At 44.8% G+C, this 17,571-nt stretch overlaps 1 protein-coding gene across 1 annotated transcript in view; it reads left to right on the top strand.

Annotated features, from left to right (window-relative positions):
• LOC134339297 (uncharacterized) overlaps positions 1-13,266 on the top strand; it is a 61,484-nt gene extending 48,218 nt beyond the window's left edge. The window contains exons 17-20 of the mRNA XM_063035674.1: positions 3,937-4,045; positions 4,481-4,601; positions 6,550-6,616; positions 12,959-13,266. Of these exons, the coding sequence (XP_062891744.1) occupies positions 3,937-4,045; positions 4,481-4,601; positions 6,550-6,616; positions 12,959-13,266 (605 nt within the window). The remainder of the gene's footprint in view (positions 1-3,936; positions 4,046-4,480; positions 4,602-6,549; positions 6,617-12,958) is intronic.
• Positions 13,267-17,571: the final 4,305 nt, after the last annotated feature.

The following is a 17,571-nucleotide window of genomic DNA, read 5'->3' as shown; positions in this document are numbered from 1 at the left end:
TGCTGGTGAATGCAGCAGGCCAGGCAGCATCTCTAGGAAGAGGTACAGTCGACGTTTCAGGCCGAGACCCTTCGTCAGGACTAACTGAAGGAAGAGCTAGTACGAGATTTAAAAGTGGGAGGGGGAGGGGAGATCCAAAATGATAGGAGAAGACAGGAGGGGGAGGGATGGAGCCAAGAGCTGGACAGTTGATTGGCAAAAGGGATATGAGAGGATTATGGGACAGGAGGCCCAGGGAGAAGGAAAAGGGGGAGGGGGGAAAACCCAGAGGATGGGCAAGGGGTATAGTCAGAGGGATAGAGGGAGAAAAAAGAGAGAGAGAGAGAAAGAATGTGTGTATATAAATAAATAACGGATGGGGTACAAGGGGGAGGTGGGGCATTAGCGGAAGTTAGAGAAGTCAATGTTCGTGCCATCAGGTTGGAGGCTACCCAGACGGAATATAAGGTGTTGTTCCTCCAACCTGAGTGTGTCTTCATCTTTACAGTAGAGGAGGCTGTGGATAGACATATCAGAATGGGAATGGGATGTGGAATTAAAATGTGTGGCCACTGGGAGATCCTGCTTTCTCTGGCGGACAGAGCATAGGTGTTCAGCAAAACGATCTCCCAGTCTGCGTCGGGCCAACTTTCACCCTGCCCTCAAGTTTACCTGGTCCATTTCCGACACCTCCCTCCCCTTTCTAGATCTTTCTGTCTCTATCTCTGGAGACAGCTTATCTACTGATATCTACTATAAGCCTACTGACTCTCACAGCTATCTGGACTATTCCTCTTCTCACCCTGTCTCTTGAAAAAATGCCATCCCCTTCTCGCAATTCCTCCGTCTTTGCTGCATCTGCTCTCAGGATGAGACCTTTCATTCCAAGACGAGGGAGGTGTCCTCCTTTTTTAAAGAAAGGGGCTTCCCTTCCTCCACCATCAACTCTGCTCTCAAATGCATCTCCCCCATTTCACGCACATCTGCTCTCACTCCATCCTCCCGCCACCCCACTAGGAATAGGGTTCCCCTGGTCCTCACCTACCACCCCACCAGCCTCCGGGTCCAACGTATAATTATCCGTAACTTCCGCCACCTCCAACGGGATCCCATCACTAAGCACATCTTTCCCTTCCCCCACCCCGCTTTCCGCAGGGATCGCTCCCTACGTGACTCCCTTGTCCATTCGTTCCCCCCTCCATCCCTCCCCACTGATCTCCCTCCTGGAACTTATCCTTGTAAGTGGAACAAGTGCTACACATGCCCTTACACTTCCTCCCTTACCACCATTCAGGGCCCCAGACAGTCCTTCCAGGTGAGGCGACACTTCACCTGTGAGTCGGCTGGGGTGATTGATATACTGCGTCCGGTGCTCCAGTTGTGGCCTTCTATATATTGGCGAGACCCGACGCAGACTGGGAGATCGTTTTGCTGAACACCTACGCTCTGTCTGCCAGAGAAAGCAGGATCTCCCAGTGGCCACACATTTTAATTCCACATCCCATTCCCATTCTGATATGTCTATCCACGGCCTCCTCTACTATAAAGATGAAGCCACACTCAGGTTGGAGGAACAACACCTTATATTCCATCTGGGTAGCCTCCAACCTGATGGCATGAACATTGACTTCTCAAACTTCCGCTAATGCCCCACCTCCCCCTCGTACCCCTTCCGTTATTTATTTATATACACACATTCTTTTTCTCTCTCTGTCCCTCTGACTATACCCCTTGCCTGTCCTCTGGGTTTTCCCCCCCTTCCCCTTTTTCCTTCTCCCTGGGCCTCCTGTCCCCAAATCCTCTCATATCCCTTTTGCCAATCAACTGTCCAGCTCTTGGCTCCATCCCTCCCCCTCCTGTCTTCTCCTATCATTTTGGATCTCCCCCTCCCCCTCCCACTTCCAAATCTCTTACTAACTCTTCCTTCAGTTAGTCCTGACGAAGGGTCTCGGCCCGAAACGTCAACTGTACCTCTTCCTAGAGAAATTATGCAAGCAACTAAGCAGCAAACGCATTGACTGAAGGTGACGTTAACACTTACGAAACAGCAGAGGGTTGAATGAGAGGGTAAGGGGGTCCACATCATTTCAATCCCATGGTGTAATGAGGTGGTGGGGTTTGCCATGATGAGATGAGGAGGGGTACAGTTACAAGAACAAATAGTTTTCTACTTGTTTAGAATCAGTGTTGGGAATAATGGAGGTGGGCGCGGTAGCCAGAAATAGACTGTTTTCCTTGAAGTGGGTTGTGGCAAAAATACCGAGGAACCATTGGCTTATTATTATCGTTGACTTATTCCTTCTTTCATCTCTCTCCTCCTTCCTTTCAGAACATCCTCTTTTCCCCCACCATCGGATTTCTGGAATGGTCCATAAACACTACCTCATTACTACTTTCTTGCACTATTTCTGTAATTTGTTTCTGGCTTTTCCCTGTACTGCTGCTGCAAAACAAATTTCATGACATAGTATGCCAGTGTTAATTCTGATTATTATATTCCCCACGGTATATTTCCAAGTGAAACAGGAGGGTCCACTTGGACCATTGAGTCTATACTGCCTCTCAGAATGAGCTCAGCAATTCCATTTCCCCTACTTACTTGTCTGTAACTTAATCTCATTCATATGTCTATAATCTTCACCCAGCTACACTTGACAAATTACACCAGCCAGTTACCCCACTGACCTGTGCTTCAGGGGAAATCCACACAGTCATAGGGAGAATGGGCAAACTCCACAAAGACAGCAACAGGAGATCAGAATTAACACAGTTCACTGGACCTTGGCTGACCCAGGATATCTGAGGTGGGGAACATTTCCAACATGAGAAATCCTGCAGATGGTGATGTCCTGATGAAGGGCCTTGGCCCAAAACTTCGACTATTTACTCTTTTTCATAGATGCTGCCTGGCCTGCTGAGTAGCTCCAGCATTTTGTGTGTGTTTCTGGGGAGCATTTCTATGAGGGTTTTGGGCATTTAATTGCTGATACAAAATCACCGAACTTCCCAATCAACAGTACCAAGGGAGCTCCTTCACCGCAACAACCTTAAGGTTTAATCCTAGAACTTCCCAGTCAACAGTACTGAGGGAGCTCCTTCACCATACCAAAGTCTGGGTGTAAAAGTAAGGCTCACCACCACCCTCTCAAGGGCAGGTAGGGACGTGTAAATAAATGCTGACTTTTCTAATAACAGGGATGAGGAGGAATTTCTTTAGCCAGAGGGTGGTGAATCTGTGGAATTTATTATCCTGTGGAGGCCAGGTCATTGAGTATATTTAAAGCAGAGGTAGATCATTTCTTGATTAATAAGGGCATCAAAGGTTATGGGTAGAAGGCAAGAGAATGGGGGTAAGAGGGATGATAAATCAGTTCGTGATCAGATGGCGGAGCAGACTCAATGAGCCAAACGACCTAATTTTACTCCTATGTTCTGTGGCCTTATGGTCTTAAGAGCTCCATTCTAGGAATTGCTTAGAAACAATGCAGTACTGGTGAATCTGGAAGGTCTTAACAGGGAAGCATGTAGCATAGCGGTTAACACTAATCCAGCTTGCGGTGTCGGAGTTCGGAATTCAATTCTGGCACCCTCTATAAAGACATCCTCCCCATTAAATACGTGGGTTTTCTCCAGGTCTTCTGGTTTCCTCCCACAGTCCAAAGACTTACCAGATTGGTTAATTGGTTATTGTAAATTGTCCCATGATTACACTAAGGTTAAAGTGGAACTGTTGGGGTTGTTGGACAATGTGGTTCAAAGTGCTGGAAAGGCCTTTTCTTTGCTGTACCTCTTAATAAAATACAATGAGAATAAATAAGGTGATACACTCTTCCAGACCACCATCCTGGCCACAACGGGCTAATGGTCTCTTCCTGTGCTGTATGGTTTGACGATTATGATTTACACCATTAAGTTCAAACACTTTTCCATGTTTCAGTGCATTTTATTGTGTCTTAGGTCCTCCTGGAGACCCATTCAGTGGCAGAAACCTCCATAAGGTGATGATGGCGCTTGACACCGACATTCTCAACAGTTTTCTGAAGGAAGACATTCTGGGTACCTACAGGTTGGTATCTCCTATGCTGCAAGGCCTTTCCTTTGGGGAGCCTGTCTACCATCAATCCTACAGCATTTTCAAGAGAATGGGCAGCAGTTTAGCTGATATCTATTGGGGAGCGGAAACTGACTTTGGTGCCTTCTGGTTGTGTGAGGGGAGGTGTGACAGGGCAAATCCTGCTCTTCACCACAATTTAGTTCAGTTCCTTCTAGATTAGGGATTCCCAACCCTTTTTTATGCCATGGACCCCTACTATTAACCTGGGGGTCCGAAGACCCCAGGTTGGGAACTCCTGTTCTAGAGTGACAGAGGAGCAGACTTTAGTGTTAGACTTGCTGACAATGGAGGGATAAACGGGGGAAGGTAGATGTGGACATCCAACCAAGATAGCCTGCTGCAGATTCTGTTAAATGCTTTTCTTGACATATCTTTTCATTGGTTTAGGTTAGTAGCACTGAAGTGCTTGATTAGTCAGCACTATGACATCATCCCTGCATGTTGGCGAATGTTGCACAGTTTGGCCGCGAAGTTTGAACACCTCAACCACTTCAATGAAACCATTCAGGTCAGTCTCACCAGAGCCGGGGAGCTCTCCCTGGGAAGAGCAAAACAACAGCTGTAACTTCCTTCCTTAACAATATAATTGGGAAATAGCCTCAGGCACAGACTTCCTCTTGGTGAGTGAGCTAGTCCTGTCATCTTCAGACGGGTCAGCTTTTCCCTTCTGGGACCTCTCATGTTAACGTTCCTGATTATCAACAGTCCCTTCCACTGCTGATCAGTGTGATTGAGCCCTAAACTGTTCTCACCAGACATTCGTTACAGTTAGTTTTATTTGGTGCACGTAAATCAAAGTATACAGTGAAATGCGTCAAATCAAATCAGTAAACGTGATACTGGGGGCAGCCCACGAGTGTCACTATGCCTCCGGAGCCAACATAACGTGCCCACAACTCACTAACCCTAACCCGCACATCTTTGGACTGTGGGAGGAAACCAGAGCACCTGGAGGAAACCCATGTGGCCAAGGGGAGAATGTACAAATGCCTTACAGACAGTGGCAGGAATTGAACCTGGGTCACTAGCACTATAAAGTGTTACACCAACTGCAACATAAACATGCTACCAGCAGGAAAGTAACTGGACGCATCAAACAATAGGACCATGGCTGAGATTTTCTGCTTCCTGATCTTGCAGCTGATTACAATCTCAGATCCACCCTCACTGACCCAGTTGGTTCATCATGTGCCGTGTCATAAGTGGTTTGCCATTGACTTCTTCTGGACAAGATAGGTGACCCCAGGCAGCCATTATTCCTCAGAGATTGTCTGCCTGGTGTCAGTGGTCACATAACCAGGACTTGAGATATGCACCAGCTGCTCATACAAACATCCATTATCTCCTCCCAAGGCTTCACATGACCCTGACTGGGGGGCTAAGAAGGTGATCTTCAGGCTAGAGGAGGGAAGGAGATCAATCTCCACCCTGCCACCCAAACTGACCTAGTACACGTACTTGCTGGCCCAACGAGCCAAAACAGCAAGTCAACCACCTACTATATATATTGCTTTTGGTGCAGCCTCTTCTACATTGGTAAGGATCTGATGTAGACTGCGAAGACTGCTTTGTCGAGCATCTTTGTTCCATCTACCACTAAAGGCAGGATCTCCCGGTGGTCACCCATTTCAATTCATTCCATTCCAACGTGTCGGTCCATGGCCTCCTCTACTGCCACAATGAGGCCACAGTCAGGTTGGAGGAAACAACACCTCATATTCTGTCTGGGTAGCCTCCAACCTGATGGAATGAACATCAAATTGTCCAAGATTCAATAATTTTTCCCTCCTCCCTCCTTCTCTCTTTTTCCAACCCCCATTCTGGCCCTCCTCTCACCCCTTTTCTTCTCCTTACCTGCCATCATCTCCCTCTGGTTCCCTTCATCCTTCCCTTTCTCCCATGGTCCACTCTCCTCTCCTAACAGATTGCTTCTTCAGCCTTTTACTTCCACCTATACCCTCTCAACCTTTTACTTCATCCGTTCTCCCCCATGTACCCACCCTCCCTCTCACTTGGCCTAACCTTGTACTCCTCACCTTTCCCCTTTGACCTTATGCTGGGTTCTGCTCCCTTCCTTTCCAGTCCCAATGAAGGGTCTCAGCTCGAAATGGCGATTGTTTATTTCCCTCCATAGGTGCTCTGGATGAGATCATTGCAATGTTTCCTCTGGAGAGGGGAAGTATATAGCACTGAGCACTCCTTGAAGTTGTTGACAGCTCGGTGACAAATGAGGGGATACAGAGAGGGACGGGGCCTGGCACGTCTGATCTCCTTCCTAATGTGATAAAGTACCGGAGGATAAAGGCTGGTGCTGGAGAAAATCCCACAAAGCAATTCAGAAACCACGGTTACCACTTTCTACTTCTGATATGACAGTTTGTTCCCCTTCTGTTCATGTTGGAGAGTGGAACATTAAAGAGAAGTTCTGTATTAAGAGCATTTCTCCTTACACACAGGAACTCCTCTCAGATAAAGATTTGGATGACATCAAGCCTGCTGGAGCAGGTCTGGGCAAAGTTGTAGGTGGGTACTTTTCTCTATTTGGTAATGTTGCTCATTTTATCCCAGTGGGTAAGTCACAACCTTCACCAGGAACTCCAAGCAATGACATGCACCATGGACTTCAGTTGGCATTGAAGAAGGTTCTGAGAAGGTTCATGAGAATTATTCCAAGATTGAAAGGATTAACGTATACAGAGCATTTGATGGCTCTCGGCCTGTACTTGCTGGAGTTTAAAAGAATGGTGGGGGGATCTCATTGAAACACATTGAATATTGAAAGGTCTAGATAGAATGGACATGAAGGAAATGTTTCCTTTCATGGGGGAGTCTAGGACCAGAGGGCACGGCCTCAGAATAGAAGGATGCCCATTTAGAAACCATAGAAACCATAGAAAAACTACAGCACAGAAACAGGCCTTTTGGCCCTTCTTGGCTGTGCCAAACCATTTTCTGCCTAGTCCCACTGACCTGCACACAGACAATATCCCTCCATACACCTCCCATCCATGTATCTGTCCAATTTATTCTTAAATGTTAAAAAAGAACCCGCATTTACCACCTCATCTGGCAGCTCATTCCACACCCCCACGACTCTCTGTGTGAAGAAGCCCCCCCAATGTTCCCTTTAAACTTTTCCCCCTTCACCCTTAACCCATGTCCGCTGGTTTTTTTTCTCCCCTTGCCTCAGTGGAAAAAGCCTGCTTGCATTCACTCTATCTATACCCATCATGATTTTATATACCTCTATTAAATCTCCCCTCATTCTTCTACGCTCCAGGGAATAAAGTCCTAACCTATTCAACCTTTCTCTGTAACTGAGTTTTTCAAGTCCCAGGAACATCCTTGTAAGCCTTCTCTGCACTCTTTCAACCTTACTTATATCCTTCCTGTAATTTGGTGACCAAAACTGAACACAATACTCCAGATTTGGCCTCACCAATGCCTTGTACAACCTCATCATAACATTCCAGCTCTTGTACTCAATACTTTGATTAATAAAGGCCAATGTACCAAAAGCTCTCTTTACGACCCTATCTACCTGTGACGCCACTTTTAGGGAACTTTGTATCTGTATTCCCAGATCCCTCTGTTCTACTGCACTCCTCAGTGCCTTACCATTTACCCTGTATGTTCTACCTTGGTTTGTCCTTCCAAAGTGCAATACCTCACACTTGTCTGTATTGAGCTCCAACTGCTATTTTTCAGCCCATTTTTCCAGCTGGTCCAAATTCCTCTGCAAGCTTTGAAAACCTTCCTCACTGTCAACTACACCTCCAATCTTTGTATCATCAGCAAATTTGCTGATCCAATTTACCACATTATCATCCAGATCATTGATACAGATGGACCCAGCACTGATCCCTGTGGCACACCACTAGTCACAGGCCTCCACTCTGAGAAGCAATCCTCTACTACCACTCTTTGGCTTCTTCCATTGAGCCAATGTCTAATCCAATTTACCACCTCTCCATGTATACCTAGCGACTGAATTTTCCTAACTAACCTCCCATGTGGGACCTTGTCAAAGGCCTTACTGAAGTCCATGTAGACAATATCCACTGCCTTCCCTTCATCCACTTTCCTGGTAACCTCCTCGAAAAACTCCAATAGATTGGTCAAACATGACCTACCACGCACAAAGCCATGTTGACTCTCCCTAATAAGTCCCTGTCTATCCAAATGCTCGTAGATTCTGTCTCTTAGTACTCCCTGCAATAACTGACCCACTACCAATGTCAAATTTACCGGCCTATAATTTCCTGGATTACTTTTTGATCCTTTTTTAAACAACAGAACAATATGAGCCATTCTCCAATCCTCCGGCACCTCACCTGTAGACACTGACATTTTAAGTGTATCTGCCAGGGCCCCTGAAATTTCAACACTAGTCTCCTTCGAGGTCCGAGGGAATACCCTGTCAGGTCTTGGGGATTTATCCACTTTAATTTGCCTCAAGATAGCAAGCAGCTCCTCCTTTTCAATCTGTACAGCTTCCATGATCTCACTACTTGTTTCCCTTAATTCCATAGACTTCATGCCAGTTTCCTTAGTAAATACAGACGCAAAAAACCCATTTAAGATCTCCCCCATTTCTTTTGGTTCCGCACATAGCCGACCACTCTGATCTTCAAGAGGACCAATTTTATCCCTTACAATCCTTTTACTCTTAATATACCTGTAAAAGCTCTTTGCATTATCCTTCACTTTGACAGCCAAGGCAACCTCATGTCTTCTTTTAGCCCTCCTGATTTCCTTCTTAAGTATTTTCTTGCACTTTTTATACTCCTCAAACACCTTATTTACTCCGTTTCCTATACATGTCATACAACGCTCTCTTCTTTTTTATCAGAGTTGCAATATCCCTTGAGGAGCAAGGTTCCTTATTCCTATTCACTTTGCCTTTAATCCTGACAGGAACATACAAGCTCTGCACTCTCAAAATTTCTCCTTTGAAGTCTTCCCACTTACCAATCACATCCTTGCCAGAGAACAACCTGTTCCAATCCACGATTTTTCGATCCTTTCTCAGTTCTTCAAATTTGGCCTTCTTCCAGTTTAGAACCTCAACCCTAGGACCAGATCTAACTTTATCTATGATCAAGTTGAAACTAATGGTGTTATGATCACTGGAACCAAAGTGCTCCCCTACACACACTTCTGTCACTGGTCCTAACTTGTTTCCTATTAGGAGATCTAATATTGCATCCTCTCTAGTTGGTACCCCTATATATTGATCTAGAAAACTTTCCTGAACACATTTTACAAACTCTAACCCATCTAAACCCCTAACAGTATGGGAGTCCCAATCAATATGTGGAAAATTAAAATCCCCTACCACCACAACTTTATGTTTCCTGCAGTTGCCTGCTATCTCTCTGCAGATTTGCTCCTCCAATTCTCGCTGACTATTGGGCGGTCTATAACACATCCCCACTAATGTGGCCATACCTTTCCTGTTTCTCAGCTCGACCCATAAGGACTCAGTAGACAAGCCCTCTAATCTGTTCTGCCTAAGCACTGCTGTAACATTTTCCCTGACAAGCAATGCTACCCCAACCCCCACCTTTCATTCCTCTGCCTCTATCACATCTGAAACATCAGAACCCTGGAATATTAAGCTGCCAGTCCTGCCCCTCCTGTAGCCAAATTTAGAATAGGGATGAGGAGGAATATCTTTAGCCAGAGGGTGGTGAATCTGTGGAGTTCATTGCTACAGACAGCTGTGGAGGCCAAGTCATTGGGTATATTTAAAGCAGAGGTTGATAGTTTCTTGGTTAGTAAGAACGTCAAAGATTATGGTAAGGAGTCGGGAGAATTGGGTTGAGAAGGGAAATAAGTCAGCCATGATGGAATGGTGGAGCAGACTTGATGGGTCAAATGGCCTAATTCTGCTCCAGTGTCTTTTAGTCTTATGGCAGTCAGTAAACAAAACCCACAATTTACTTATTCCAGTCTGCACTGCCCTATTACACCTGTGTAACGAGTTAACCTACGTTAGATGTGGGAGGAAACTGGGGCACCCAGAGGAAACCCACATGGTGTCAGGAAGAACGTATAAACTCCTTACAGACAGCAATGTGGGTCACTGGCGCTATAAAGGTGTTATGCTATCCATTATGCTACTGTGCCACTCCTGGGATTTACATGATAACAGGTATGAAAGCTGTCAAGTCCCAAACATAGGAAGTACAGCAGACATGTTCTGCACGGCAAAATCTCACGAGTTGCAATTTGCTCACCTCTTTTACCGAGGGTTAGATGATAGGAGACTTACTCAGTTCTGTAGGTCCCTATGCATTCACCGCAAGGATCAACGGAACAGGTGAGACTGCACCTGGAGTACTGCAAACAGTGTTGGCTTCATTAGGTACAGAGGAGATGTCATGGGTGACCCTACCAGGAACATAGCTCCAGACGGCATTGCTCTCGGGATCACAAGCTTCTCCACCACGACAAAGTGACAACCCACGGAGAAGTGGCTTCATTAGGTAGAGAGGAGAAGTCATGGGTAAGTTTTTTATGCAGAGAATGGTAAATGCGTGGAATGGGTGGTGGTGGGGGTGGAAACGAATGGGTCTTTTAAGAGACTCCTGGATAGATACATGGAGCTTAGAAAAATAGAAGGCTATGGGTAACCCGAGGTAATTCTAAGGTAAGAACATGTTCGGCACAGCTTTGTGGGCCAAAGGGCTTGTATTGTGCTGTAGGTTTTCTATGTTTCATATTTCTGGACTGGTATATTTAAGGTACTGTAGGGTTGATTCCTTGAATAAAGGGATTTACATATGAAGAACAGTTCAATAGGCTGGGTGTGTACTCAGTGGACTGTAGAAGAATAACATGAGATCTTAATGAAACAAGCATTTCTGAGGGGGATTACAGTGTGGATTATGAGAGGATGTTTCCCTAGTGAGGATATCAAGAGCTAGGGACCATAGTTTCAGAATAGGAGTGACCTGTTAAGGGTGGGTAGGAACGACTACTTCTCTCAGAAAGTCACAGACCTGAGTTACAGAGAAAGGTTGAACAGGTTAAGAATTTATTCCCTGGAGGGTAGAAGAATGAGTGGAGATTTGATGGAGATGTGCAAAATTATGAGGGATATAGATAGGGCAAATGCAAGCAGCCTTTTTCCACTGAGGTTGGGTGAGACTAGACCTAGGGGTGAATTATGGGTGAAAGGTGAAATGTTTAAGTAGATTACGAGGGGGAACTATTTCCCTCAGAGGGTGACGAGAGTGCGAAGAAGAAGTATTTCAGGATGTATATGGTATACATTTCTCTGACATCAAATGTAGCTTTGAGTGTGGAACAAGCTGCCAGCAGAAGTGGTTGGGTGTCGGTTCAATTTCAACATTTAAAAGGTTTGGATAAGGACATGGATGGGAAGGCTATGGAGGGCTATGATGCAGGTCATTGGGATGAGGCAGAATAATAGATAAACACAGACTAGATGGGCCAAATGGCCTGTTTCTGCGCTGGCTGTAATGTTCTATGACTCTATGACCTTTGGAGATAATGAGGGCACATCATTTAAAGTACTCAAGTTTTAGACAATATTTGGTATTTGGACCACAAAAGAGTCATGGAGTACAAGGAAGAGAATGAAGAGTGGTGTTGGATAATAGGAGAACAACTCTGCTTTTGACTGAATCTGGTTTCCTGACCCTGCTCCACAACTCAATATGATCAGATTCAGTCAACAGGAGAGTCATTCTCATATCGTCCAACATCACTTTTCACTCTCCAATCCAGGCAGCATCCTGGTAAATCACCTCTGCACCCTCCCTAAAGCTTCCATATCCTTCCTAACTCTAGTCATCTTTAGGCAATGCATCAGGTTTACCCTGGGATTGGGCAAACAATCAAAGAGATTTTAATTTACTCAGAAAGCTTAAGAACAGCTGACACTGCCCGATTCAAACATCTCTGATTCCCCCTCCAGAGGTGCGAGAACAAGTTCAAGCCTGGTGTGGTTCTCGACCACTGCTGCACTGTCAGACCTTCTGTCTATGAACGGGGAGTTTACCTCTCCACATCGCTCTTAGAAGCTTTATCTTCTAAAACTCTAGGAGATGTAGCTCCATTCCAACCAAACACTCCTCACTGCAGAATGCCTAAAATCCCAAATATTTCTGCTGATTGAATAACAAGGCAAAAAGGGGATTGTACTGATCCGTGTTCAGTAGCAAAAAGCAAAGTGCTGGAGGAACTCACTGAGTCAAGCAGCATCTTTGGAAGGAAGGGAACTGTCAACATTTTGGGTTAAGACATTCAATATTAATTTTATTTGTCACAATGGATATCGAAATACAATGAAATGTGTTGTTTGCATCAATATCAACAGAGTGCAAGAATACACCTGGGAGACTGCAAGTGTCCCTATGCTTCTGGCACTAACATAGCATGCTCACAACTCACTAACACTAACCCGTATGCTTTTGGGAGGTGGGGGGAAAGCCACACAGTCAGAGGGAGAATGTACAAACTCCTTATAGACAGTGACAGGAATTGAACACTGATCACTGTCACTGTAAAGCATTACCCTAACCGCTACACTACCATGCCATCCTGATCTATCACAGGAGCAAAGAGCAAAGTGCTAGAGGAACTCAAAGGGTCAGGGAGCACCTGTGAAAGGAAGAAAGATGTCGACATTTGAGGTTGAGATCTTCCATCCAATCGAAGTTTTCGGTTGAGACCCCCCAGCAGTTTGTTTCCCACTCCATATTCCACATCTACCATGTCTTGAGTCTTCAATCTCAGTTCAAGTCAAAAGGAAACTCCTTTGTCCTCACCAGGACAGACAGAGAATGTAAAAGGTAGTGATGACTGATATCCTGTGCTCCTGTTTTGTTGCAGATGAGGCATTGCTGATGTACGAGCAAGAATTACAAATCGTACTTGAGAATCCAAGCTGCCTGGCACCGGGTGGCCTTCTGGACATTGCCCGGAGCAAGATTCATGACGTTGATACCAGTGTTGGTGGGAGGGGCAACGTGGATCTGCTGAAGGATGTTGGTGTCATGTGCCAGGCCGTGGCTGACGTTGTTGCCTGGGAGATTCACGCTTTGTGCCCTGAAATGGGATTGTTGCTCCATTCCCTCAACAAGCAGAGCAGCGTGCTGCCAGCAGTCACTGCTGTACCACCAGCACAACAGACGCAGTGAGGTGTAGAGATCTCAGAGTCCTGGAGGAGCCAGGAAGCTCCAGTGCCAATTATCACCAGCAGGGAAGCATTGGAGAGCTGGTGATGACTGGAGCAGTGCACCAGTCCCCTCAGTGTCAAGGACATCTTTAAAAACCGATGCCTCAAAAAGGCAACAACCATAACTTAGGACATGTGCTCTTCTCATTACTACCACCAGGGAGGAGGTACAGGAGCCTGAAGACAAACACAAACACACACAAAATGCTGGTGGAACGCAGCAGGCCAGACAGCATCCATAGGAAGAAGCACAGTCAACGTTTCGGGCCGAGACCCTTCGTCAGGACTAAATTTTAGAAATCGCAACACATAAAAGTTGCTGGTGAACGCAGCAGGCCAGGCAGCATCTCTAGGAAGAGGTACAGTCGACGTTTCGGGCCGAGACCCTTCGTCAGGACTAACTGAAAGAAGAGATAGTCAGAGATTTGAAAGTGGGAGGGAGAGGGGGAGATCAGAAATGATAGGAGAAGCTCCGTCCCTCCCCCTTCTGCCTTTACAGTTTCTACTCACTATGGCATACAGAATCCGAATCAGGTTTATCATTGATTAGTTTTATTCTTTAGAGATACAGGCCCTTCTGGCCCAATTACACCCATGTAAGCTACTCACCTACAAGCTCATTAACAACAGCATCTTGAAGATTTTTTATATAGTTTATTTTTTTTATATTTGTCAGATGTACATCAAAACATTGAAACATACAGTGAAATACGTTGTTTGCATCAACAACCGACACAGCGTGAATACGTGCTTGGTGGTAGCCTGCAAAGTGTCACAATGCTTCCAGTGCCCACAACTCACTAACCCTAACCTTTAGTCTTTGGAATGTGGGAGTAATCCAGAGGAAAGCGATGTAGACGTGGGGAGAACGAACAGAGAGCAGCGTAAATGAGCCTGGTTCGTTAGCGTTGTAATCGCGTTACGCTAACTGCTACACCATTGTACCGCCCAGACTGTCATTGACAGATTGTGAAGCTGTTTGTTTTTCAGCCACATTACTGTGTACACAAAGATAAAAGGTCATATAAATTATAAAAAAATAAAGTTCATACTTTACTTCAGATAAGTATACAGCACTTATATATGCAGTGATGAATTGGGTGTTCTGTCACAATGTACCTGCTCAGTGGCTACCTTTTGATGAAATGTACTTTTCTGCTACTTAACAGATACTGTACAGTCAATGCCACAGTGTTTAAGGGCTACACATAGCCACCTAAACTAAATTAGACTCATCTTTAGATTAAATAGCGCTTTGCTTTTTGGTTCCGAAGAAGTTATTTAAACCCCATAGGAAAAGACTAAATTTGAGTGACTAACGTTCCTGCCCAGTAGCTGACACATTCACAAAACCTGTTCAGCGGGTTGTGACTTTTCTTGCATTAGTTCATCTTCATTGTCAGGCCTAAGTGATATATACACAGGTATTTCTCAATAGGCCATTCAACTGGTGATGAACTATTCCACAGGAAGCGTCACAACAGAGCTTCTGCCCTGCTGCCCCTCCAGGCCTCACCTGCCCAGTATGTGGCAGGCAGTGCCCGTCAAGGATTGGCCTGTACAGCCACTCCAGGACGCACATATCAAACCCCACTAACTGACTGAAAGGAACCATCATCATCCTATGGGATGGATAGCCAGAGATTCCTGTATGCACACAGACACACACACACACAGACAATGGTGATTAACATTCAATCTAGGGCATCTGTAGCATCGGTGTGAAGATTTAGGTGTTTGAAAATTACAGGTAATTTAAATGAAGCATCGTCAACCCCAAGTATTGAAGTGAACGATGTCATTGTAACCATTGAAATTGTATTGGTTATCATTGATCTTAAGGTTATAAAAATGTGATGTACTTAGAGGTTAGGAGGCCCTCTTCTTCAAAGAGTGTCTGCAGTGTGATGCCTGTTGCTTGTTCTGCTGAACAAAGACTTGTATCTCCACCAGCTTCAGTGAATCTTGGTGTCTTCGTTCACAGTTACAACGTTAGGATGGAGGTGTGGTGGGGTGGTGCTATGAACTACCACTGCCATAGACAGCTGACAACATCCACACCCTTGATAACTCTCTTCCAGTCCTGGCAAGGTGAGTCTGCGTGTGTCCAGAACAACGTTACCTCTAATTTTTTTTAACAGCTGCAGGGACCAACCATTGCTCTGAGCAGGAAATTTTTACAGGGCCTGAAAACTGCGCAGCACTTTAAATTTTTTTTTTGTAGACGGTGTCAGCATTTAACAGATTGATGGTTTATCAACAATGAACTATCAACTCCCATTCTACATTTGTTAATAATTTGTAACTAAGTTGTAACTTGAAATACTGACAATGTAGATGCGTTGAAGCTCGAAAATGTTTTAAATTTTTTTAGAAAACTTATGGATTATATTCATTAACATAATTAATTACAGCGTATTTCACAATTACATTAACGTAGATTTCAAAATTATATTAACACTATCCAAAATAAAATTCCAGCTGTGCAACAACAAAGACTGTGTGCAGGAGCATTTCAATTATTGTGCAGCGTACTGGGAACAGGGGATACCAGAGGTTTCCTTGACCCAATCCACCAGCAAATCACTCTGAACTCACCATGTAGTGCCCAGGGCCTTCTCAGACCTCGGTCCTAGGGAGGGCACAGCATCAGGATAGAGGTCATCCATTTAAAACAGAGATGCAGAAAAATTTGTTTAGCCAGAGGGTGGTGAACTTCTGGAATTTGTTACCACAGGTATATTTAAGGTGGAGATCGATAGATTTCTGATTAGCTACGGCATCAAAGGTTACAGGGAGAAAGCCAGGGAGTGGGGCTGAGGAGGGGAAAAGAAAAGGATCAGTCATGATTGAACGGTGGAGCAGACTCGATGGGCCAAATGGCCTAATTCTGCCCCTATGTCTTATGCTCTTTCAATAACCTACTGCCCATTACGTTGCTGGCGTTTATGGTGGCAATGAAGATCCTTCATCTCTGGCAGTGATCAGGGCTTCTCTCATCATGTTTTCACTACAGTCAGTCATGCAAGTTCCTGGTGGAGATTTAGGAATACGATCAGATGTACAAGGATTCTTCATTGCTGTTTCCTTAACAGTTTTGTTTTACCGTTCAGGGTAGTTAGTCCTGAGCTGAACCCCCAAACCTGGAGGACCACTGGACCACTCTTAGTCAGCCTTGACCTGTTTGGCAAGGCTGACCCCACCAAGTGCGAAAGCAGAAAGCCCTAACTTCAGCCAACATCTCTTGCTGGTTCATTGAGGCACACAAGCCTCCAAACCACAAGGTAGGTTGTGGTCCTCTTGGAAGACCTTGTCAAATATTTTTCCCAGCCCTTCATTGTGTTGTATTCTCAGTTAATATCCCAACAATGTATCCTCCCTGTATGAGAAGCCTGGATGTTGTTAATTTTAAATATTCCACGTGCGCTGAATTTCACAAACAGGATGATCAGAAATGGACAATAAACACTGGTTTGACCCACAATAGCTACTGCTTTCTCCCAAATGAACCTGTCAAAGCGTAGCGAGCTTCTTCTTCTATTTCTGGCTGTTTAGACTCATCTAGGCGTATTACTGCCCTCCACAGGATGTATAATTAATTATAGAACTTCAAGGAATTCAAATTCTCCAATATAACCTAGTCTCACGTATAAACTGAATAATAAACCCTTCAATCTGATGTTGGTTCTCTTTATGGTCAAACAAAGATTTAATAGAAAACCAAAATACATTTAAGCCAGATAGCCTCTTGAACAATATGCTTCTTTCAATTTTGTATCGATTACAGCTCAGCAAAACATGCTGGACTGTCTCTGGACTACCACAGTCACATAATCCAGTAGGATGTTTTCCTATTATCTTTAAATAATAGTTTAGCCCACAATGCCCCAACCTAAGTCTTGTAAATTTCACCATATCTCTACGATCTAAAAGGTCTGAGACCTTTTTAACTAGTGGGTGACTAGAAAAATAATGCCTGCCCTTTAATTCATTTTTCCAATCCTCCTGCCACTTCTTCTCTATACCTTTTTTAATCCTACTTCTCAATTCTGCTCTGCCTAGGGGAACTCTAATTTCTACCTACCTGCTCTGTGAGGAAAACTTTGCAATGCCATCCACAATTTCATTTCCCTCCACCCCAGCATGCCCAGGTATCCATGAAAATCTAACTGCAGAACCCATCTTCCCTACTCTAAACAACACTGAGAGAATCTCACTAACTATATCAGGGCGAGCTTTTGATTTACTCCCTTTTATAGCCTCTAAG

Source organism: Mobula hypostoma, chromosome 29 (assembly GCF_963921235.1).
Source record: "Mobula hypostoma chromosome 29, sMobHyp1.1, whole genome shotgun sequence".
NCBI lineage: Eukaryota > Metazoa > Chordata > Chondrichthyes > Myliobatiformes > Myliobatidae > Mobula > Mobula hypostoma.
The sequence above is the reverse complement of the archived record's forward strand: the minus strand, read 5'-3'. Positions and strand labels throughout refer to the sequence as shown.